Genomic DNA, 26897 nt, shown 5'->3' on the forward strand with positions numbered 1-26897 from the left:
TGGCTTCTCCCTTCCCCATCACTATTAACACATCTCAATGGCTTCTCCCTTCCCCATCACTATTAACACATCCCAATGGCTTCTGTCTTCCCCATCACTACCCACACATCTCAATGGCTTCTCTCTTTCCCATAACGACCCACACATCTCAATGTCTTCTCTCTTCCCCATCACTACCGACACATCTCAATGGCTTCTCTCTTCCCCATCACTACCGACACATCTCAATGGCTTCCCTCTTCCCCATCACTACCCACACATCTCAATGGCTTCTCTCTTTCCCATAACGACCCACACACCTCAATGGCTTATCTCTACCCCATAACGACCCACACATCTCTATGGCTTCTCTCTTCCCCATCACTACCGACACATCTCTATGGCTTCCCTCTTCCCCATAACGACCCACACATCTCAATGGCTTCTCTCTTCCCCATCACTACCGACACATCTCTATGGCTTCTCTCTTCCCCATCACTACCGACACATCTCTATGGCTTCCCTCTTCCCCATCACTACCCACACATCTCAATGGCTTCCCTCTTCCCCATAACGACCCACACATCTCTATGGCTTCCCTCTTCCCCATCACTACCGACACATCTCTATGGCTTCTCTCTTCCCCATCACTACCCACACATCTCTATGGCTTCTCTCTTCTCCATCACTACCCACACATCTCTATGGCTTCTCTCTTCCCCATAACGACCCACACATCTCAATGGCTTCTCTCTTCCCCATCACTACCGACACATCTCTATGGCTTCTCTCTTCCCCATCACTACCGACACATCTCTATGGCTTCCCTCTTCCCCATCACTACCCACACATCTCAATGGCTTCCCTCTTCCCCATAACGACCCACACATCTCTATGGCTTCCCTCTTCCCCATCACTACCGACACATCTCTATGGCTTCTCTCTTCCCCATCACTACCCACACATCTCTATGGCTTCTCTCTTCTCCATCACTACCCACACATCTCTATGGCTTCTCTCTTCCCCATCACTACCCACACATCTCAATGGCTTCTCTCTTCCCCATCACTACCGACACATCTCAATGGCTTCCCTCTTCCCCATCACTACCCACACATCTCAATGGCTTCTCTCTTCCCCATCACTACCGACACATCTCTATGGCTTCCCTCTTCCCCATCACTACCCACACATCTCAATGTCTTCCCTCTTCCCCATAACGACCCACAAATCTCAGTGGCTTCTCTCTTCCCCATCACTACCCACACACCTCAATGGCTTCTCTCTTCTCCATCACTACCCACACACCTCAATGGCTTCTCTCTTACCCATCACTATCGACACATCTCAATGGCTTCTCCCTTCCCCATAACGACACACACATCTCAATGGCTTCTCCCTTCCCCATAACGACACACACATCTCAATGGCTTCTCTCTTACCCATCACTATCGACACATCTCAATGGCTTCTCCCTTCCCCATAACGACACACACATCTCAATGGCTTCTCCCTTCCCCATAACGACACACACATCTCAATGGCTTCTCTCTTTCCCATAACGACCCACACATCTCAATGGCTTCTCTCTTCCCCATCACTACCGACACATCTCTATGGCTTCCCTCTTCCCCATCACTACCGACACATCTCAATGTCTTATCTCTTCCCCATCACTACCGACACATCTCTATGGCTTCCCTCTTCCCCATCACTACCGACACATCTCAATGTCTTATCTCTTCCCCATCACTATCGACACATCTCAATGGCTTCTCCCTTCCCCATAACGACACACACATCTCAATGGCTTCTCCCTTCCCCATAACGACACACACATCTCAATGGCTTCTCTCTTTCCCATAACGACCCACACATCTCAATGGCTTCTCTCTTCCCCATCACTACCCACACATCTCAATGGCTTCTCTCTTCCCCATCACGACCCACACACCTCAATGTCTTCCCTCTTCCCCATAACGACCCACATATCTCAATGGCTTCCCTCTTCCCCATCACTACCCACACATCTCAATGGCTTCTCTCTTCCCCATCACGACCCACACATCTCAATGACTTCTGTCTTCCCCATAACGACCCACACATCTCAATGGCTTCCCTCTTCTCCATCACTACCGACACATCTCAGTGGCTTCTCTCTTCTCCATCACTACCCACACACCTCAATGGCTTCTCTCTTCCTCATCACTACCGACACATCTCAATGGCTTCTCTCTTCCCCATCACTACCCACACACCTCAATGGCTTCTCTCTTCTCCATCACTACCCACACACCTCAATGGCTTCTCTCTTCCCCATCACTACCGACACATCTCAGTGGCTTCTCTCTTCTCCATCACTACCCACACACCTCAATGGCTTCTCTCTTCCTCATCACTACCGACACATCTCAATGGCTTCTCTCTTCCCCATCACTACCCACACACCTCAATGGCTTCTCTCTTCTCCATCACTACCCACACCTCAATGGCTTCTCTCTTCCCCATCACTACCAACACATCTCAATGGCTTCTCTCTTCTCCATCACTACCCACACACCTCAATGGCTTCTCTCTTCTCCATCACTACCCACACATTTCAATGGCTTCTCTCTTTCCCATAACGACCCACACACCTCAATGGCTTCTCTCTTCCCCATAACGACCAACACACCTCAATGGCTTCTGTCTTCCCCATCACCACCCACACACCTCAATGGCTTCCCTCTTCTCCATCACTACCGATACATCTCAGTGGCTTCTCTCTTCCCCATCACTACCCACACATCTCAATGGCTTCCCTCTTCTCCATCACTACCGACACATCTCAGTGGCTTCTCTCTTCTCCATCACTACCCACACACCTCAATGGCTACTCTCTTCCTCATCACTACCGACACATCTCAATGGCTTCTCTCTTCCCCATCACTACCCACACACCTCAATGGCTTCTCTCTTCTCCATCACTACCCACACACCTCAATGGCTTCATTCTTCCCCATCACTACCGACACATCTCAGTGGCTTCTCTCTTCTCCATCACTACCCACACACCTCAATGGCTTCTCTCTTCCTCATCACTACCGACACATCTCAATGGCTTCTCTCTTCCCCATCACTACCCACACACCTCAATGGCTTCTCTCTTCTCCATCACTACCCACACACCTCAATGGCTTCTCTCTTCCCCATCACTACCCACACATCTCAATGGCTTCTCTCTTCTCCATCACTACCCACACACCTCAATGGCTTCTCTCTTCTCCATCACTACCCACACATTTCAATGGCTTCTCTCTTTCCCATAACGACCCACACACCTCAATGGCTTCTCTCTTCCCCATAACGACCAACACACCTCAATGGCTTCTGTCTTCCCCATCACCACCCACACACCTCAATGGCTTCCCTCTTCCCCATCACTACCCACACATCTCAATGGCTTCTCTCTTCTCCATCACTACCCACACATCTCTATGGCTTCTCTCTTCCCCATCAGTACCCACACATGTCAATGGCTTCTCTCTTCCCCATCACTACCCACACATCTCAATGGCTTCTCTCTTCCCCATCACTACCCACACACCTCAATGGCTTCTCTCTTCTCCATCACTACCCACACACCTCAATGGCTTCATTCTTCCCCATCACTACCGACACATCTCAGTGGCTTCTCTCTTCTCCATCACTACCCACACACCTCAATGGCTTCTCTCTTCCTCATCACTACCGACACATCTCAATGGCTTCTCTCTTCCCCATCACTACCCACACACCTCAATGGCTTCTCTCTTCTCCATCACTACCCACACACCTCAATGGCTTCTCTCTTCCCCATCACTACCCACACATCTCAATGGCTTCTCTCTTCTCCATCACTACCCACACACCTCAATGGCTTCTCTCTTCTCCATCACTACCCACACATTTCAATGGCTTCTCTCTTTCCCATAACGACCCACACACCTCAATGGCTTCTCTCTTCCCCATAACGACCAACACACCTCAATGGCTTCTGTCTTCCCCATCACCACCCACACACCTCAATGGCTTCCCTCTTCCCCATCACTACCCACACATCTCAATGGCTTCTCTCTTCTCCATCACTACCCACACATCTCTATGGCTTCTCTCTTCCCCATCAGTACCCACACATGTCAATGGCTTCTCTCTTCCCCATCACTACCCACACATCTCAATGGCTTCTCTCTTCCCCATCACGACCCACACATCTCAATGACTTCTGTCTTCCCCATAACGACCCACACATCTCAATGGCTTCCCTCTTCTCCATCACTACCGACACATCTCAGTGGCTTCTCTCTTCTCCATCACTACCCACACACCTCAATGGCTTCTCTCTTCTCCATCACTACCCACACATCTCAATGTCTTATCTCTTCCCCATAACGACCCAAATATTTCATCCCTGGCTTCTTCCTTCCCCACCACGTTAGCCTTTACCTTCAGACAAGTTGATGAAGTACATCCTTCACTTACTCTTAGTCCTGTCAACACAATATAGCTGCTTGAGAAGACTGCAGTAGGGGCTGCCATGCTTGTCTGGAACACAATCAGTTATAAATAACAGTCACTCTTTTTTAACGTTCAAACTCGAGATAGACACGAGACGCTGTTTTCACACAATAAGTGATCGTAAATGAGACAACGGTTGATACGCAACATGTTTAAAGACAAGGACCAACCCTTAGATTCAAGTGGACGTCCCTGCACAGATGAAGGTGAGGTGAGGTGAAATTAGGTTTAACGTCGCGTCCAAGATTATTGCACTTATAAAGCGACGTGCACGCACGTGTGTGTGTGGCTGCTTGTTCTAGTCCGGACTAGTCCTTGTTTTAGCGCCTTAATGCCGAGCGCCAGACAGGGTAACAACTAATACCATATTTTAACGTCTTTTGGTATGACGCGGCCGAGGATCGAACCCCGAACCTTCCTCTCTCCGGGCGGACGCTCTACCAATAGACCACGGAGGCGGTCGCACAGATGAAGCATGAATCGTTAATAACATGAGGATCATACAAGAACTGTGGTGATCATTAAGGTCTACACGGGACGTCTCAGATATTAACTTGTTTATGATACACAATGTCTAACTTGGCATGTATAGTTCCACACAGTCACACTTTTCCCTGATGTGTGACGTAAGACAATTTAGCCGACATCTCAGGGGAGTGTACTCTGTGTCCTCGGGGAACTCATGCAGAGTTGTCTTCCCGCATGTCCCATAAGGCGCATGCATGTCGTGGACCTGAAACCACAACGAAACGCTTTATGCACATGTTCTTGGAGATCCGGGGTAGAATAGGTCTTCAGCAACCCATGCTTGTCGTGAGAGGTGACAAACGGGATCAGCGCAAGAAGTCTTTGAGTCTTGGAAGTGTTTGGAATTATTATATGTTTCTGCAATTACCGGAATGATAAATATGAAAGAACAGTTACTTTATTTTGGATTTGAGTATACATGCAATTGAAATTCAAAACTAAACATGTATTGGAGAACCTACTCTGGTTTTCTTCAGGCCTATAGCTGTACTGAACCCCACTGTTACCCCGAAACCAGTGGAATCAGCAAAAGCCTCGGTCTCATCGGGAGCGGAAATGACAACAACGGCTCCAGCCGAGTCACGTGATCCACCCATGTAGTCATACTGTTCAACCATGAGGGAGAGGCTGAGGCCGCTCTGGTGGCCTGGAAAAGCGTTAAGTGTTTAAATTGAAACGCCAATAATTTGTACAGGGAACATGTATGATTCCTTCACTATTAAATGCATTGATGTATAGTATTGTCATCCGCGTATTTGATTCTGTAGTAATTGATTAATATATATCCATTCGTTTATACATACTACTAAAAGTTTGCTAAGGATCACCACTTTAAAAGGTAATACGTCAATTTGTGTATATCTATTGAAATAGGCAAAGACAATATTGCGTAAAGACATGTTTCATTAATAAAAGCCCGTTGTTATATGCCATACACTGCCAACAAACAATTAACATGCGACCTCCTATAAGCAGTCAGATCTCCTGTCAAAATGAGTATATATCCGTAAATCCGTAAAAGAAAATCACGAAAATTTCATTGTCCAAAGGATGAGCGTTCCTGGCACAATGAGATCGTGCTTTATCGTCCATTAGGATGAAGTCCGGTCCGATCGCACCAACATACGGTCTCACGTTCACGGTCAGAATGTCATCCCTGTAGCGCACACACCTGTCATCGTGGTCCGTGTGTGTAGAGCATAGAGATCGGTTCCTCCAGTTCTACTTATCCCACCCCAAATCATGATTTAGCCCCCTCCATAGCATCTTCCCGAGGCAGGGGCGGTCGGGTAGCCTAGTGGTTAAAGCGTTCCCTCGTCACGCCGGAGACCCGGGTTCGATTCCTGACATGGGTACAATGTGTGAAGCCCATTTCTGGTGTGCCCCGCCGTAATATTGCTGGAATATTGCTAAAAGCGGCGTAAAACCATAATCACTCACTCACTCTTCCCGAGGCAAGGGAGTTAACTGACTATAAAAGTCTAGTTTCCACCCTTGCTGGTACTAGGCTGGTATTATGGTGTTGTATTTTGGTTGGACTTACAAGTCTGTACATAGTTTTATCAAAATCGCGTAACGAAATCGACGTCTGGTTCATAAACTGGCGTGCAGATATCGGTCGATTGCAGGATTTGAAAAGCATGTGTACCGACAACAGATATTTTCCTGTACAGTCCAATTGACGGGGTCCAACTCCAAACGTGCCTGCCTTTGATTTCGGGTCAGTGGGATGCGAATGCATGCACTCCATGGCCAGCCTCACGGAGACGATTACGCACTGTCTGAGTATAAACGTTTACGCCGCTGGCGTTCTGGAGGTCATTTCTAAGTATGGTGGCAGTCACGAAGTGGTGACGTCATGCTGCAATCAGGAGTGTGGCGGAACTCTGTTGGAACCATCTGCTCGTCGCTGGGTAACTGATCCAAACGTCTGGTAACGATTCCATGCCCTGCTGATCACAATTTGCCTGACAGAAAAGACGTTTGCAACGCGACGTTGTGTTCATCCAGTTTCAAGCATGCCCTTGCATCTGCCTACATACGCGGTCGTCAATCGACGTCTCTGACGTTAAGGGGCCATAAGTGAAAGCGGTTGTTGCAATCCTTATAAGCAAATGGTGTCCTCTCTGATAATGATCTTTATTTGTTGGCTGATTTTTTAATATCATCAAAACTTGATCTTCAGCAAACTTTGAGTAGTATATATACACTGTGTCTATTCGCTACACTTGTTTCGTTTAGAAGAGACGCCATCACCTGAATCACTCCAATGTCAAACTTACCACAGATTTTCTCTCGCTCATGAGAGTTGAATGAATTGCGTCTTCAGCGTCGTGCTGTTCGAATCGGGTTCAAAACAAAGCTATGATAGCGAATGGGCCAATGTTATCAAGGCAAAAGAAAGTATTCACTTGACAATTGGATTTGACCAAACAATTACAAACGCTATTATGAAGTTACCAGGCTGAAAAAAAGTCGCCAAAATACTGCAAACGTTAGGTCCAAAACACAATAGTTACTATAATACCGTATCAAATCACCATCGAATATAATTTCTTGTTTGATTCATTTTTAGCCACCCTCAAACACAGGTGTATACTTTCTTTTGCCCGACAGTTAAACATGGATTTAAATAGACAGGATATTCGAGGCTACTTTGCCTATATACCGATATAACTGACACATACCACTAGTGTCCACTTGGAGTGGTGCCTCCTTGTCATCCGCTTTGAACTGAAAACATACACCAAGGTCAGTCATCACTGTTGAGAAGTTAGCCGGTCCACAAGGCAGACGCTTCCATTTACACCTGCAATAGGAACATGTTCCTCATTAGAACCGTCAAGGCAAGGAGTATTGATGTTCATAATCCTGTCACAGGTCAAAATACCGAACTTCACCTTCACGGCAATGGGTAACACGGTGTTTTTACTGGAGAGGCTTGGTTCGGATAAAATCCAGGCGAGTTTGATTTGTTTGTTGTTTAACGCCGCACTCAGCTATGTACCAGCTATTTGACGGCGGTCTGTTAATAATCGAATCTGGACCAGACAATGCAGTGATTGACATCATGACCATCGATCTACGCAATTGGAATACGATGACATGCATCAATCAAGTCAGGGAGCCTGACCACCCAATCCCGTTAGTCGCCTCTTACGACAAGCAAAGTGGCCTTTTACGGCAAGCATGGGTTGCTAAAGACCTATTTTAACCCGGATCTTTACGGGTCCCAGGCGAGTTTGAAGCAGGGTTTCTACACACCATTTGACTCATCTGTAAACTAAAGTTTTCGATTTTCATCCATCTAGCAATAAATGATAATGTGAACATTTCAAACAACGTCCAGAAGCGTTCTGAAAATTGGCAAATCAAAATGGAGCCAAGTTTGTTTTGAAGGAAAGCAAAATGGTATTTTGTTCTTTTCTCATGCACAACTTCCTGAGTAGATTCCTATCAAGGGTACACAGTGTGTTCTTATCGTGGCGAGGTGTCTGAGAGCAGAATTAAGCGAAATAAGTCACTCACTCACCCTTTCAATAGTGTTTCCTTCTTGTGCGCCATTTTCTTAAAGAAATCCAAGCTGCCGGCAGAGGAGAGTAGGTCATCATACTTGTCAGACAGTTGGTTTAATTTCGTGTTTCCACTTCTGACTCGATGGTACTGGTTTAGTGCTTCATACAGTGTCGGTGATTTTTGGGAACCATCCGTCTCGTTTAACACTTGAGTGGACCTGTCAAGGTTGCAAATCCTAGCGTAAATACATTGCTTGTGAGAATGGAATTACAAAATTGCCCGCTCCTTTGGCATATCCATTTGTGTTAGAGGTCTTCCTTTCTGAGAAGCATTGTGCGTTTTCGGACGTGACCAATATACAGCGTATAACTCCCAACCCAAGTCCAACCCCGTGCACAACCCCGGAATTTTCACGGGAGGTAAGGTGAAATGGGGTTTAACGTCGCGTCCAAGATTATTGCACTTATATAGCGACGTGCATGTACGTGTGTGTGTGTGTGTGTGTGTGTGTGGCTGCTTGTACTAGTCCGGACTGATGTCGATATATAGTGCTAGCTCACTGAGATATCATGCTGCAGTTTAACATGAATACCCCACTCAGACACAGTATACTGACTCCGAGCCGAACAGTCCTTGTTTTAGACCCAGACAGGGTAACAACAAGTACCATTTTTTAACGTCTTTGGGTATGACGCGGTCGTGGATCGAACCCCGGACCTTCCGCTCTCCGGGCGGACGCTCTACCACTAGACCACGGAGGCGATAATCTTCACGGGACTCATGGCATTATGTAATGTCCACAACAAAATATTTCACTATAACACAGTCGTTTTAATGTGTGGCTCAGAACTTACCAATCAACCCTTGCATGGAATCTATTTACATATCAAATATTAGGTTTGACAACCAGTTACCAATAATAAACTGCACATAGTTGATATATGTAACCAACCATGCGACAGGGGACCTTATCCCTCTGGATGCCGAGGTTTTTTTCTGACGCACATTTTCCTAAGATCGGAAAAGTGAAGGTTGTGCGAGAATTGCGCTCACGCGGCACTGTATCTACCTCTGGCTATAAAATTACGCAGAGGTGGAGAATATTAAATTCCCTATTTATTTGTGTAAAGTTAACTGCAAGTATTAAACCGGTTTAAAAAAAATACACTTCTAAGTGTTGCCCGAGAATTTTTTCTGCCTTGAAAAACAGTAAATTTCTCCGCTTTTTATCGTACACCCATAAAAGTACTGTGCGACGATTTTTTTTATTTACAAGCTTTACGGAATCTGTGAGCGAACAAATTACTGCCTAATATCTGAACGACATAACTATATACCAAATGGAGTTATATGCGTATGTATAACGACAAACATGCAATGCCAAAAATAGCTTGCCGTAAATGACGAAAACTGATTTTTCTCTATGACGTCAAAAGGCGACAGAGAGGTTACACACGTACAAAGAAAAGGGGGCATAACTCCGCTAAGCTTAGCACTAGTTTATTGTAACTCAGGTCACTTGGTGAGAATTAGCTGTGGGTAAGGATAATATATTTTCGTGGTGTTTTGTTCACGAGGAACCAAACTATTCCAACACAAATATCGATAAAGAAACTGTATACGTTTAGTTGTAAAAAAAACCCATAAGAAATGATGAAATCTTGCTTCATAAAAAAGAGGTAATAGAGAAATGGATGGCCCTATATAACCTATAACTTAGTCCTTAGATTCCGACATTCTCCTGAATGTGTAAGTGTAATTTGACTATTGTTGCACCATTATTAATGGAGCACTAGCCTTATCATCAAATGTAATGAAATACCCTAAAAAATAACACTGTTCTATTTGACGTCATGGCTGGTTTTATGTCTTTCATAACGTCGGAGAAAGATGTCTCTGGTATTTTGATTAATATATATCTCCCCTAGTTTTCGTTCATGATATGGAAAATCTCGATGTGTAAAACGGAATTGGACGCTTTTTCGGCACAACATAAAATGACTGCTTTCAACAATAAAATAATGTCTTGAATATGTAAACAATTAGCTAGTTTATCGTGTGTCTTAATTGGACAAGGCACGCACCTGTTTGGCATCAATTTACGTAATGAAATACCCAAAAGAATATTTCAAAACAACCAAATTATATTCAATATTGGACAAATATTGTTATCATTTCTCTACATCTCGTCTCAGAATTACACACTAAAAGATGCGAAGAAAGCTCTATTGGTATAGAATTGTCAGGATAATCGTATATGGTTGAACCAACAACTAGGTAGGGTACTTGGCATGGTTTTTATTTTTATACATTTTACAATTCCTGGAGAAATAAAGTGAACAGTTTAATATCCTGTGATCACAATATTAAAAAAAGAATGAACCCATTGATTATATAATGCAAAACGAGAGGAATAATTCGTAAATTGTTTGTGGCTAACACGCACCTGGAGAATCGTTAGATATCACGGCTCTGTGTATCAAACGACAAAAAAAACCCAAAAAAACCCCAAACAATTCCAAGACCAAGACAATTCTTTCAGAAATGTGTGCATATCTTTTTACGAAACATATTATCCATTTTGTTGAAGTAATATAGATCTATTCAGTTTTAGTTATAAAATAAAATGAAACAGCTATTCAAAGACATTGGTTATATGAACTTATGATATTGACTATTACACATCCCAAGAAATACGTACATGCTGCAGTTACCTTTACGCTTCATCTTGTAACACTTGTCCAAAGGAAAGAAATATCGTATTCGACACTAAAAAGCTATCAATTGTTATGTAAACAATGTTCAAACAAACAGGAGATTATCAAAGGTTTGTTCATACATGTTGTGGCTTATATTTGCGTATGATATCATTTTGAACATTGACAAATATCCAAAGGGAAATTAATTGTGTGACAAAATGTATAAAACATATGCAAAATCTGAAAATGTTGAGCCAATGTCTTGAAAGAATAGACGAATGGATAGCTCAAAATAGGAGAAAATGCTACACTGTGTAAAATCTGTATTTTGCTTTGTTTACATTTCAAACAAGGGCAGTTTTTCGAGCACAGCGTTCGTTTTCACACCTAACATATTTTGCTTGATTTCATCCAGCCACTTTGTATTGGTGACAAAGACCATTGTTCATATGATTCTAAAATGTATGAGGAATTCAAGGATGTGTGTATGGCAGATAATTTTGAAATATACGCGATGTTACAGGCGTCTCATAACCGGTGTACCTGAAACGTGATTTTGTAAACACTATCCAACATGGCGGAAAGTTCACTTCGGCGTTCGTGTTTGCGTATTTTCCATAACATTCGAAACGATTCTCGGGTTATCGGAGACGTTTTGGAATGATCATTGGTGATTTCTTAAAAGACAGATACCCGTGATCACTTATATGCTATTTTTGAAATTCATTTCAACGAGTAAATATCCTAAATTTAGATTTCTAAACATGCTGTAAATAACGCCGTGTGTGGTGATTTAGTAATGTGTAAAAAATGGCGACATTTACGATGTACCTTATTTTCAGAGGTCATTTTCAGCAATTTTGCTTGGTCTAAAATGCCAGTGGATGATATCACAGAACAGGGAATTTCCCACCTTATTCAAAACTGTGAAGTGTATTTGTGTGGGTGATGTATTTTGAATTTTATTCGACTTCAAAGTGAGGGTTGTAGAGGAAGGACATATATGTCCCTCTGGCATCCAGGGGGTTATGGGTAAAACATCACATTTTGACTTTTCATTATATTTTAAAACTACAGCATCTTCGGAACGCAAGAATACAATTCACAAGCTTCAACTCATATTCATTACAGAGATACACATCACATATGACGATCTTCACTGAAGTAAGTTGACGTCAAACGTCTTTATGACGTCAGAGCACAGTTGTATCCTACCACCCATAAGGTCCCTTTTCTCGTGTAGTCCTTGGTCCCAGGACGAAAATTTGGCAAATTGGTACCACTTGGGGGGGCAAAGGGACATATGCATTTTTGTACAGCCTAGTATACATTAGTCATATTATGATATGATAGCAAGGTTTTTACGGCAGCTTATTTATAGAAATGACCTTTGACATTTGAGGGTGTCTAAAAATAGTAACAAATATTAAACATTGGAAATGAAAGATTTTCTGTCCCTTTTACCCATTTAAAGCATAAATACGTATGTGTTATTGATACTTTAATTTCATATAGCCATATGTATGCTCATCTGGGTTGTGAAATGATAACATGTAATTATTTTAGACCTTTTTCGTAAGTTGGACATGATTTTGTCCACCACAAGGTATCAAAATCCCGGTAATAGAAAATAGAATCTGTTAGCAATCGTGATTGTCATTAAGGTTTTGTCTACTGATTCTCCATCCACAATTTCATTGAAACACAACTAAGTCACACTTGAATTCATGGTACCTATACATGCACTAGTGTGTCCAAGGTCAAGGTCAACTTGAGAGAACATGTCTAAATAGTCAGAGATAACATGCAATCCCTCTTTATGCTGAGTGGTTGAGATTCGTGAAGACTCTATGTCCATGTTGTTAAAGAGTGAAGTGCTGTCCTAACAACTGTCTTCCAAGGTAAGCTGTTCTTCAACAAATACAGGCTGGATCTCACATAGAAGAGCATGGGGTGAATGACTACTGTCCTTGTAGTAATGTTGAAAATATTGACATCCACAAATCCTTTCTCTCTGTCAGTAATCAAGTTGGGTGAGATGTCAAGGTCATCGGTAATAGCTGAATGGCTAGTTCTTTGCAATATAGCACATATATTCTGTTAGGGAAGCGCCTTGTCAGTGATAGTGACATCTGAGTTGGGTGGAATGACAAGCTTCCCAACTCCTGTGCACTTGACTAATCCAAGCTGAAATTGTCTTCTCTCAAGCTCCCATTCCTGTAGCACGATGCCTATGCTTGGTTGTTTAAACAGCACTGTAGGCGTCTAAGACCTGCCTTACTTCAATAAGAGCTGACATTAAAATACACTTGATGATATCTACATATTTACAAATATTATCAGTTCAAGTCAATCTTCTTCGTCTCCACAACTGTCGCCTGACTCGCTCTCCTCACCAAAGTTGGTGCATGTTTGGAGTTTGCACATGCTAGTACAGGTCAGTCCATTTAAGATGCATGTGCAGCTGGGAGGTTTGCATGACTTGGGACACTTGCAGGCTAACAGCTGCAACACAGCTTCAGGCGCTGGAAGACCACTCATCCAGTCAACTGCCAGGTCGTATCCATCAGCCGTCTGTTCCATGGTCCATCCAAAGCCATCAGGTGATGGGATGTTGGGCCTGTTGTCGAGAGCTTTCTTCCATATTGCTGTTTGATAGTTGGCTCTCTGTGAATGTTTCATCAAACAATCTCTGCATGGTGGAAGTTGGTGGGATTCCATTTCACCTTTTTTTGAAAGGAAAAGGTTGTGCCGCAGTATATTCCCATGCTTGAGAGAGAAACCATACAAAGAGCAAGTAAACTCCTCAAGTATGGAAAACACTTCTTCTGGCAACTTATGATGGAGTCCCAGTTCTTTGAAGCAGGCTTGGTACTTCTTGTTACCTTTAAGTAATCTCAAGGCAGACAGTTTACCTTTCCCAGCAAAGGAGCTGATGGTGTCACATACTGTGAAGGCATGGCATCCAAGAATGGCTTCAGATACATTTTGACCCGGTGCCTTCCTAACATTGGATATACTGATGAATCTTGTTCTGTTTCTTGTTCCAAGCTTCATGTAGACATCCGACTGCAGGTGGGAAAGCAAAGACAGGCATAGGAGAAATACATTGGTATCCTCAGAACATACAATAATGGTGCAGTTTTCTCCAATTCCCTGGCCAAAGTTGATTTACTTGTCTTTCTGAGTGATCCATCAGGGTATGCAAGTGACATTGGTAAAGGTCCAAGGGGGTGGCTGAATACAGATTTCATATTGAGTTGTCTGCTCTGTGCTATTGTGACCATATGAGCAAACAGATTTCTATCTGCTCTGAGCACTACTTCAGCTTGACTAGTTTGAACCTTTTGCTTCTTCTTGGTCAGATTGCTGAAGGTTTACAAATTGTTTCTTGGCAGCCGATCGTGAAATTTCTGCAATGGAGGATTGGTAAGAAGATGTCTGGAATGAAAGTCACTGAAAGACTTTTCTCCTATTTCTTCTGCTCTCAGAAGGTCAGAAGTGATGTTTGGAGTGGCTGCAGCAGCAGTGGATAGTGACACCAACTCAGCATTGTTGAAAGGATTGAACCAGTTGTTCTCAAAGATGATATTGCCAAATGTTTCTTGGTGTTTCCAAACAATCTCGGCTGCTTTGGCATAAAGGGCTTGATCCAAAGTGACTACAATGTTTTCAAGTTGAAGGGCATTCATTATTGTCAAAGACTGCTGCAAGATTTCATGAACTGTGGACATGTTAGTGGCAGGTGCATTGATGGTTGGAAGGTTTCCAATTGTGTCCTGTTTTATGTCATCCTCATCACGAACCAATATATTGAAGCCAGTCCATGAACTGATCTTCTGTTGTTGGATGTTATAAAGTCTTGCAAGAATCCATGTTAGGTTTTTCTTCATTGATTCACCCATAGCTGATTCCGAGGGAGAGCATGGCGCTGGTATTGCTGGTGGTCCAACTCTTTCTCCTGCATTGTACAGCTGTAACAATGGAACAACTGAGTCAATGGTGCGTCTTCTTGTCTTTTCTACTGATGGAGCTGGATGTTTATCAAGATGTGGGCCAAGGATGGTAGGCTGGATTGCTATACCATTCACTCTGTGGGAAGTGCCTCCTCCTGTCAGAGTTTCCTCAAGGCGGTCAATGTTATCCCATGCAAGTGAAGTAACAACATGAGGGTAAATGTTTTGTGGTAGTGGTACAGCATCTTCTTCAGCCCATGCTAGCTTTTGGAGGCATATTGCCGTCTCAATTTCTTCAAATTTTGGGCGTGAAACAGCATGACCAAAACGGTTCAAAATTTGAATAATTTCAACACTGCCGGTGATAGTCTTGACAGCAAACGGAATCAAAATTTGCTTGGGTGTAATTGTTTTACCACCAGTCACTGCATAAACAAGGTCTTGACCAAAGGAGTCTGAAAGAATTTTTGTTCTCTCCGACATGAATTCTGGTTTCACATCTCCAGTGAGAAGAATTTCCAAAAACTCTTTGACAAACTTGGATGGATTTTTCAAATCTGATGGTTGTGGTGGCCATGGCAATTCGTCTATCATATTCTTTATACACTTGCGCAGTAGAATTGCAGCTTCCTGTACAACTTTCTCTGTGTCACTCTTTGTCCTCCAAACATTCAACTCTTCTTGCATCTTTTGATTTTCTCAATGGTTTCAATAGATAAAGTGTTTGGTAAAAGAAGAAGCTTGCCATTGTTGTCAGTAAATATGTGAAGGCTGTCACCAAATTCAGAACTAAGTTTACGATGCAGGTGCTTCATTGTTGATGCCTTGATTTCCTTGCATCCAGCATTTTCAAGCAGACTTCTGAACTTACTAGCAAGGTCTGTCATCTTGAGCACAGATGGGTTTGAAAATATTGTGGTTCTAATGTACTCACAAACTTCTTCAAAGGCAATTGATACATCATGTTCATAAATTTGATCTTCTTCGGTTTGCTCTACAGGAGTTGAATGGTGATACCTTTCTTCATCCCTTGTGTAATCTCTATAGCAACTTCTGCGGTAGTGTACCTCAGCTTCAACAATATCTCTGCTAGTAACTGCAAGGATTTAGAATCTAACTTCAGTGTTGCTATTCTCCTGAGAGTTTCATCAGTTCTAAGTTGTGACGACATTACTAACTGCTCCCTAGAGTTGGTACCTTTTTTATACTTGGTCTTGCTGCAAAATAAACATTTTGCCTCATGCACAGTTGTTGAAGAATGGCCTGACCTGTTCAGTTTCTCTCTCACGAGAATAGACTCTGTTGTTGCTTCAGGTGACAGGAACTGTTTCAGATCTCTTTCATTTGTAAATCTGCTCCGACAATTTCAGTGGTACAGCAGTGATGGAAATTTATCTACTTCTGTTATTTCCGCTATTCTTAAAATATTAGCATGTTCTCGAAGTTTTGCTTCTCTGAATAGTGTTTTCCACGAAGAAACAGAAGACAGTGAGGTTAAATTTGAAGAAGACTCTTCACAAATGATGCAGGATTCATTGTAGGTCTTCTGTTTGGACAAGATGGAAACATCTTCATCAGATTTCTCTGCCATGGTCCACTGCCTTCAAAGATAGGTGCTGCAACCAAAAGATATTTATAAGTCCAGTGCAAACCTGTTCACATAAAAGTAAATTTATTTCAAAGATACAACATAAGACTACCCCAGCAAAACATATATCGTAATAAATAATCATCTATTGCATATTTTATTATCTGACCAGCAAATCTCTGAGAGTACTACACTCACTTTTTCCCTACAAAGATTCCTTAGAAATTGTTTACACAATAAACCCATCAGTCATAAAGAAAATTAAAAAATTGGGCATAGCTTCCGCGTGCCGGGCTACCTGCCCGGTCGAGGGAGCATGACCGCTCAATTTCTTCAACCCCCCAACCCATGAGTCACAAGGGCAACTGCCACATGTATGCAATGACTCCCCCATTCCCCAAACAATATGATCACAAATATCAACTTACTTGCAACAAATGTTTCTCTAATTGGTCTTAATAGAACAGCACATACTATTACATTATAGACATACATTCTTTTTTTTAAAACAGTAATATTCAACAGAGTACTCATGCCATGATAATATAGTCTTAAGAAAATACTATCTTCTGTTGTTTGTTTACAGTGTCACAACAGATCTAATTACCAAATCTTTGCATAGATACATTAAAACAACAAGAAGCATTGCACATTGGATAACTAGTAAATGTTTTTTAACTGCTAACTCCCAACTTTGAGGATCATTTGTATGTTAGATTTCATTTTTGAGCAGATTAAAAGAAAAGTTAATTGGACTATATTTAGACATGACCAATTTCTGAACAAAACTTTACCTTCTCTTACAGTGTAACAATATTCAAATAAAAAAATAAAGAATGATAATTGGACAGCAACAGTAACTTACCTTGTATAGACCTTGGTTCATTGATGAAATTTCATATGTAGCTGTGCATGACAAGAAATAGTAGACCTCTGTCAACCAGTGCTGAGACCTGGTCCCATGCTGCTGCCACCTTGACTGTGCTAAAAATAGCATGTGGCTACTACTAGCCTGCAACTTGTTCCACAATAAGTAATTAGCTGGCAGCAGCAGGGCACTAACTAAAAGTGGCTATAAATGTTAAAAGCTGTGAAATTAACTTTGCTATCACATAAAATCATGATAAACACATTAATGTGTAATGTTTGGTATATGTGACACTTTGCCCCCCCCCCCCCCCCCCCCCCCCCCCCCCCCAAGTGGTACCAAAAACATATTGGGACCAAGGACTAGTGGTAGGTCACATGTATTAGCCTACATGTGCATCCAGTGTGTATAATATAAGTGTAACGCTATTTTATCATTTGAAATGACGAAGGAGGGCAGTTGAAAAGACCGAGGGCTTCTGCAAATGATAATGCCCTGAAAAAGAACGTTACCGTTATTTTAGCTAAAATGGATGGAATTTGTTATCAAATGAAAAGAAACAACAATATCGGTTTTGAAACATTTACTGAAATCAACACGAATGTCACTGACCCACTTTTACAAATATGGAAACGTCATAGAACAAACCATATGACGTCACTATAATACGTGACGTCACTTTCTCTACCCTATGACATCACCTAACAACGGGCGTGACAATGGCCCGTCGTCAAGTAATATGAGGGCATTATCAAGTTACAGTGGCCCGCTCATTTCTGATAACGTGCGGGCGGTTTAATCATAATTCTATCCATTTTAGCTATAAGTATGGAATATATGCCCTGGTTCGATACATTATCCCAGCATTACTGAAGCATATATTTGTTTTTCAGATACGATTCCTTGGTGAGATTGAGTTTGAAGGTCATGGTTGTGGCTTGTACCGTTCACGACAAGAACATATCTGGCTGACCTGAACATAACTGGCTGACCTGAACATAACTGGCTGACCTGAAGGTGTTCTGGTTACAGATGGTGATCTTGGGAAACTCCACAGCATCCTGGTAGTGGATCTGGGTGTCAAGGGAGGTTGGGTAGGTGAGGTAGTAGACGAGGCGCCCATGGATGTTCCACACCATCCAACACACGGCGGCAATGATCACTAACAACCATGTCAATCTGAAAATTAACTTCCCCATCTATACACTTTCCATATGTATTGGAAAAAACTGCTTCATATAAGAGGCAGTTCTAAAGTTTGCCGTCGGATGAAAAACGCGTATTGACCAAACAGCGGAAATCAGTGATGTCATGGCGCTGTGAAATAGTTTCCCCGTTCATTTTTCACCAGTACGGTAAACGACATAATGACACGTTGTCAGTTGTCAAATTGAACGAGTATTCGTGTTTTATCAATGCGGTAAGGCGTTTACATAATAGAAAACGCTACTTTAGAAATGTATTTGTTTTCAAGTGTGACATGGGGCAATAATTATATGTGCACGTGTCTTTTTGGAATACTTTTATCACATCTTTGAAATCAGTAAATATCATTTACACAGTGAGCTGGCTTGTCAAAAGGCGAATGTGCTTGTGGTAAGAGGTGACTAACGGGATCGGGTGGTCAGGCACGCTGACTTGGTTGATGCATGTCATCGTATCTCAATTGCGATGCTCATGATGTCAATGACTGGATTGTCTGGTCCAGACTCGATTATTTACAGACCGCCGCCATAAAACTTGAATATTGCAGAGTGCGGCGTAAAAAACCAAACAAACGTCGATTAGAAGTTTACCCTACTTCCTTTTTATTGAGACTGTCTAAACCCTGATAGTTTCAGAATACCCTGGTTTATTTCATGAATCATGAAGTGCAATATATTAGGCGCGTTCCTTTTGTTCATCCTAGTCCATATAATTATAAAGTCTCTTTGTGAGGACGTGCATTTATTTATCCCTGGTGTCATTGAGAAACATTATTTCTGTTCAACAAATATGATTTCTAAGACTGACTTTTTACCAACAGGAACTTATTTTAACCGTATCAATATACTTTGACCGGGCTATTGGCGCTCTAACACAAGTAATGACGAACCCTGGTAAATATGTTTTGTGGATGAATGAGTGTATATACACACGAATAAGGAAATAAAAAAGTCGGTCAACTTCAATTAGCAGAAATTGTTTAAATAAGCAAACGAAACAAAGCTGATAAAGAGGTTTACAGGAATACAGACTGTATATGGCGTTGGCCAGTGATCAATACCTGGAGAACTATAATGGAACAGAATTGTGGACTTATGGACTTATGGACTTATGCAAATGCTTTTAACGCCACTCCAGCATCAGAAGACCCGGTAAAGCGATAGCCGTATCTTCCTGTGTGATTACTTGGAGCAGGAAATGTGTGTTATACAATTTTCAGTAAATGTCACTAAATCAATATCAATGGAAACCCTTGTTAAACCAACATATGACCTTTCAGTCTCTCTTTGAAAAACTTGACCTGTATAAAAATGTAAAAGCATGATATCTAGATAAAGCATTACGCGGACGTTTTTCGTAAAGTGCGAATTCTTTCATTCATATACATTTTCAGAGATAACAGTGTATTCAGCAAATTAAAGTCTTCATTTCTAAAGACAATACTTAGAAACGAAACAACCTAGGACTTACAAAAAAACCGTGTGGCTTCTTTTCTACAGCGTAATAATATCCTTTTATTCTACCACTGTTTTTATGTTGGTTGGTTGATTGGTTGGCTGGTTGTTTAACGCCGCACTCAGCAATATTCCAGCTATATAACGGAGGTCTGTCAATAATCGAGTCTGGACCAGACAATCCAGTGATTGATATCATGAGCATCGATCCACGCAATTAGGATACGATGACATGCTTCAACCAAGTCAGCGAGCTGTATTTATTTAAAACTGTGATACGGTTTACTCTTTTTACATTTAATGGATGTGACATCACTATTGTGAATTAGTTTTTGCAACTGTTTTGTGGTATTAATAGTGAGCTGGTTTAACGACTATTGAGTTATATCACGGAAAGGCTGAAGTTATGCAGGTGTTTGTTGTATAACGCTGCACTTAGCAATATTCCAGTTATATGACGGCCGTCTATAAATAATCGTGTCTGGACCAGACAATCCAGTGATTGACATCATAAGCATCGATCCACGCATACATCAACCAAGTCAGCGAGCCTGACCACCCGATCCAATTAGACGCCTCTAAAAAGCATAGTCGCGTTTTACGGCAATCATGGGTTAGTGAAGATCAATTCTAACCCGGATCTTCACGGGTAAACCACTGGAACTAGCCCACAACAACACACATGATGACTCAAGTTTCAGTAGGTTGTGTTTTAATATCAACAGTAATGAAAACCCAATCTATTTAGTACACGTATGTAATGAACAATGGACGATATGTATTTGAATATAATGTTCAACAGAACGAATATGATCCATCGTTACATTATTTCATTTTACATACATTCTTTGAAGGTTAACCTGTTCATGAGTCTAAATCATATCGACATTCAGTTTATTGCTGTTTGTAAATCAAGCAGAAGGGAAACCATTTCAGTAGAAACCCTCTTCTAACAAATGTCCATAATATACGCAAGACGTGTGCGCGACACAACGGGTGTTCCTTTTGTTCCAAAGGGCAATAACTCTCCTTTTGAAATGATACAAGCGACGGTCCACCCTGTCGCTTCCGGTATGGTTCCCGGAACCATGCGCGCTGCGACAAGTAGTGTTATGTAGAGACGGAGCCAAGCTAACGCCTTACGCTGTTGCGCCGTCAGTTTACGATTGGACCGTCCGGGTCACCGCACCTTGCGGGTTAGGGAAAGGAAGGTAAATTGAAAAAGATCACCCATTGGTAGAGTCACTGGCGTCACCAAATACTAGCATACTGCCATCATCTTTGGCATTACATATAAGAATATACACGTTTTTAATTTGGTGGTACAGACAAAGATTGAGACTGATACAGACTGAGATTGCATGATGCAAGATAAAATGAGGTGAGGTGAAATGGGATTTAACGTCGCGTCCAAGATTAATGCACTATAGCGACGTGCATACATGCGCGCGCGCGCGCGTGTGTGTGTGTGTGTGTATGTGGCTGCTTGTACTAGTCCGGACTAATTTTGTCCGATTTGTATAGTGTATATACCCTGCCGCAGTTTAACATGGATACCCACTCAGACACAGCTTACTGACTCCGAGACGACCAGTCCTTGTTTTAGCCCCTTAATGCCGAGCGTCAGACAAGGTAACAACAAGTACCATCTTTTAACGTCTTCTGGTATGACGCGGCCAGGGATCGAACCCCGAACATTCCGCTCCCTGGGCGGACGCTCTACCCAATGGAGGCGGTTCAAGATATAATGATCTATGTTCAATGGGAAGTGTGTATAAAAAAGAACTGGGTCACAAAATTGCGGATATAGTATTACCACTGATTTGTTTGTATTTTTTGTTCGTTATTTAACGCCGCACTCTGCAATATCCCAGCTATATCACAGCGGTCTGTAAATAATCGAGTTTGGACCAGACCATCCAGTCATTGACACCATGAGCATCATGAGCATCGATCCACGCAAACCGGATACGATGACATGCATCAACCAAGAGAGCCTTACCTCCCGATCCAGTTAGTCGCCCCTTACGACAAGCATAGTCGCCTTTTACGGCAAGCATGGGTTGTTGAAGACCTATTCCAGTCCGGATCTTCGCGGGTCGTGTGTGATTAGTGCTTTGTCAGCTAACTTCGGATTATTCATATCAAAATATGATCATGACATCGCGTTGACGTTTCATATTCCAACGGTATCAACTTACGTTCATCTCGTTCGTTTCAATAATATGATATCCTACATTCTCGAAACAACATGTACAGTTGAATATGCAACGGCGTGTATCTCTTCCATCTGGGCGCCTATTCCTAGATTAGATTATAACCATTTCCCAGAAGGAGGATCCGTGACGGTTATGTGCTTAGTGCTTTGTGTTTATCTATGTATGAACATTCTTTTGTAGTCTTGTATTGTCGCGGATTTGATTGTAGCAGATAATGAGTATGTTTTAAGCCAAAGCTCTGAATGGAAATGCAATACAATGCTTTTAGTCGGAGACTATGGTCTCTGCTCTTGATTTTACCCAAACACCTCTGTACATGTTCATCAACAGACTAAAAGCACGTATCCCGTGTTACACAACGCATTTTAACACGGTTCTGTGTAATCATGGGGTATTTACAGGGCATTGGTCTCATGTTTATTGTACTTTATACTCAGGGACCGAACGATGCACCTATTGGTGTGACTAATGGCCAAATACCCGATGGCTACGGCCATTGATTGCCAATTGTTATCGTTAGCAAGATAATGCTGCTTTGGAATGTTTTATTCAAACTGAATTGTACAGGGATCTCAATTATGGTCAACACGTCAATCCGAGCCGAGTGTAACCAAACAGTCCAGAAGATAATAGATTGATATGTTATGTACATTGCAAAGGCCGTTTATTATTCACACCCTATCCCACCTAGGGATTAAGAGAGTATGGTGCTGTCGGATTTTTTTAAAAATGAAAAATAACTTGTTTCACTGTTTTGTTCTCTGGACATGCTAGATGTCCTGAAAATGTTTCTTCCAGTCCTCTTTCTGAGAATAAAACTGAATGCCTCGAAACAATGACTCAAAACACACACGCGCGCGCCATCCCACTCATTCACTCGTGGTGTTAACATCGGTTAAACAGAGAAGGACTACAGAGCTACAAACTCATCTGGGAGTTACCTCCTGGCTGTGGTGGCGTCCGGGCCAAGCAGGTACTTGAAACCGGAAATACCGATGTTGTGAGCCAGGTACTGCAGTGCCGGCTCTGTCACCTTCACCATCGTCGATGAAACCTACACGTCCTGTAAAATAGGAGTTCTCAGTTCATTAATGTTGATTGTGAAAATGTGTGTTTGCATGTTGTTTAACGCCGCACTCAGCAACAGTCCAGCTATATAATAATAAATAGCTATGTAAATAATCGAGTCTGAACCAGACAATCCCGTGATTGACATCATGAGCATCGATCCACGATAGGATGACATGCATCAACCAAGTCAGCGAGCCTGACCTCCCGATCCCGTTAGTCGCCTAGATTATTTACAGACCGTTGTACTGTAGATGGATTATTAAACGAACAACAAACAAACATCCGTTGCTAGATGAATACGACCCCTAGATAACGTGGATAACATATGCAGGCACAGATGACGCATTGCTTCTTGACACTGCATCCTGTTCGTTGGCTTCCCTTTTCTGATGTCCCTGTTGTCGAAGGCGCCGCAATGGCGAAAATTGCCCTGATTGTATTTCTAGGTTTGTTAACACCATGGGCGTGCTCGTGACTAATCATAATTCCTGACTAAATTTAAACTAACTTCCAGGAATAAAAGTTCCAAAAACTGTATAGAAATCTAAAGATAGAAGGACAAAGTAAAGTTTAATCAGTTATAATGTATATTTGTTATAACACTTGCATGTATTATTGTTATTATTATATTAACTGAGTAGAAACAATCTTAAAAAACTCGAAAGTCTCAATTCTAGAATTTTGTATTAAGTACATAATTAATTGCTTACAGGATCCGCTGGTCATGCGTTCGAGCTCGAGTGAGTAGGTGACTATGGTTTTACGCCGCGTTTAGCAATATTCCAGCAATATCACGGAATCGAACCCGGGTCTTCGGCGTGACGAGGGAACGCTTTAACCACTAGGCTACCCGACCGCCCCGGTTCGAACCCGAGATTCGCCCCGGTTATGACCCTTGGTTTGCCAGCATCATACCCGTGCTCATTGGTTTCACCGACTGGGTAAACAGCGTACAACGGGCTTTTTCTCCCACACTAACAAGTTATGTCGGATATATATGAAATACTCTACACAGCGGCGTTACACCAAACTAACTCACTTTCTAATAATGAGGGCACTTGATGTTGAAAGAGATGGAGTAAGGGACTTATCCCTCTAGAAATACATGTAGCAAAGGATGTAACATTGGAAAAGAAGATCGAACTCAGTCTTGAGTATCTCTTTGATAAGCTTGCAAAGCTTCATTCGTGTAGCTTCAGAAGGTTCTGAGAATACCAAACTACTAGAAATACCAAAACATCAAACGGTACCAGTTCAGCATGTGTTTGATGCATATGCAAAGTTTCATATTAGAATATTAAACGGTTTCCGATTTATGCTCCGAAAGAGAATGCTACAAGTATTTGAGTCTAAATCGATATTGTTGCCAAGGAAATACAAAAGTTTTTGTTTGTTTTTTTTAAAGCCAAACATCAACAGGCACCAGTTCAGCATAGGTTTGAAACAAATGCAAAGCGTCATAATAAAATATTAAACGGTTTCCGAGTTGAGCTGAATCGTGACGAACGGACAGATGGACAGCACCAGTTCTTATATGTCCCTCCCACTTCGTGGCGGGGTATAATAAACTTGTGTGCAAAAGGTTAAAGAAATACTTACACGACTGCGAACAGGTCAACTGCAGTTCCCTGCCGTAGTGTCCACAAGCGAGAGCGGTGACTGTGTTTTATATTGTAGTTTACCATCGATCTCGGGGAATATACTGATGGAAATGAATAAGGGAACACTTAGGTGTAGACACAGTAAAATGCCATTCTGGGTTCCTAGCCTTGACTACCAAATAGACCTTGGAAACAATGCACACAAACACATCTCAGCATTTGAATCTGACGTGTTGAATTTGTGTGCGCGCTATTTCAAATCTACTGACATAGGGGTTATATCCCTATAATTTGCATTGTTTCATTACTCGTTTCCATCAGTATATTTACAGAGTAAGTCGCCTCACAGAGCACTGTGAACTCGACGTTGAACTAAAGTTTCTTTGCGAAAGTGGACTCGAGAGAATGAGTGAGGGAATTGTGTTAACACGGACTTGAACAGAATTTCACGGAATCGCAATGCGGCCATCTTCCGAGGCAATGGAGTTAACTGTTAACTGACTATAAAAGTCAGGTTTCCACCCTTGCCGAACTAGGCTGGAATTATGGAGTTATATTTTGGCTGGACTAACGAGTCTTGGCACGGTCCAATCAAAATCGCGAAGGAAAGCGAGATCCGGTTCTTAAACTGCCGTGCACATTTCGGTCGACTGCAGGATTTGCAAAGCATGTGTACCGACAAATTATCGTCAACAGATATTTTCCAAATCTTTTCATGTTTTCAATCAAGGAGCCGACGCGATTTGATGCGCTTCGCGAGGTAGGACAGGTTTCATAGCAATATAGATCGTGATCATCGAGCAGACCGCCTAGACTGGGCGCCGCCATTTTGCTTGAAGCAAATGCAAGGGATATGAGAGTTGGAATCCGATTGGTAAATAGGAGGGATATAGAAGGGACGGATCACTCGTAATAGCCACTGGTGGCGCTACGATCGAGCCCAGAAATTCCAGCCTAGTTCGGCAAGAGTTGAAACTGGACTTTTATAGTCAGTTTACTGGCTTGCCTAGAGAAGTGAGTGAGTCAGTGAGTGAGTTCGGTTTAAAGCTGCTTTTAACATTATTCCACTTATATCACTGCGAGTCAACTTAATGCGGGATGAAACCCACGAGCACGGGTATGGTGCTGACAAACCTAGAAACATAATCGGGCGAACCGGGATTCGAACCCACAAAAAATACCTTAATGTGAACCAATACAGTGTGTCGCGGTATAAACGGAATTCGGTCAAAGCGTGCAAGAGAGAAAATACACGTGCACCATGGACCGACTGGATTCATGGAATGTGAAATTGAACAACGTTTATAACCTGCCCCGGTGGCTCAGTGGGTTACAAAACTAAACACGATATGTGAGATTGCAAGTTCGATTCCCGTCATCCATAATAAAAACTTTCATTTCGTGTCTTCGATTTTAGAGCATTGGACGTTTGAAACACCAAGTACAAGTTTCATCTACAAGCCAACTCATCAGGTCTTACGAGGACAAAAGTAAAACCCCATATCCGGGATGAGTTCTTATTATGAACAACGTAAAACCTCATAAGAGGTTATTACGAGATGGGAACACATCTACAAAATAATAGGCAAAAGTGGTAGCAGGTCTATAAGTGTGAGGAAAGCCCAAGTGATGCAGAATGTTGCTGAAAGACCAATGACTATAACAAGGAGAAGCCT

General features: G+C 42.3%; 1 protein-coding gene across 1 annotated transcript in view; it reads right to left on the reverse strand.

Annotated features, from left to right (window-relative positions):
- The window catches only part of LOC139451135 (acid-sensing ion channel 1-like), a 32313-nt gene extending 8722 nt beyond the window's left edge, over positions 1 to 23591 (reverse strand). Inside the window, exons 1-7 of the mRNA XM_071232932.1 lie at positions 23491 to 23591; positions 18682 to 18849; positions 8576 to 8776; positions 7731 to 7852; positions 5505 to 5689; positions 5095 to 5248; positions 4480 to 4542 (exon numbers count right to left, since the gene is read on the reverse strand). Of these exons, the coding sequence (XP_071089033.1) occupies positions 4480 to 4542; positions 5095 to 5248; positions 5505 to 5689; positions 7731 to 7852; positions 8576 to 8776; positions 18682 to 18849; positions 23491 to 23591 (994 nt within the window). The remainder of the gene's footprint in view (positions 1 to 4479; positions 4543 to 5094; positions 5249 to 5504; positions 5690 to 7730; positions 7853 to 8575; positions 8777 to 18681; positions 18850 to 23490) is intronic.
- Between the last annotated feature and the right edge of the window lie 3306 nt (positions 23592 to 26897).

This window comes from Haliotis cracherodii, unplaced genomic scaffold (assembly GCF_022045235.1).
Source record: "Haliotis cracherodii isolate W230 unplaced genomic scaffold, xgHalCrac1.p SCAF_8, whole genome shotgun sequence".
In the NCBI taxonomy this organism is placed as follows: Eukaryota; Metazoa; Mollusca; class Gastropoda; order Lepetellida; family Haliotidae; genus Haliotis; species Haliotis cracherodii.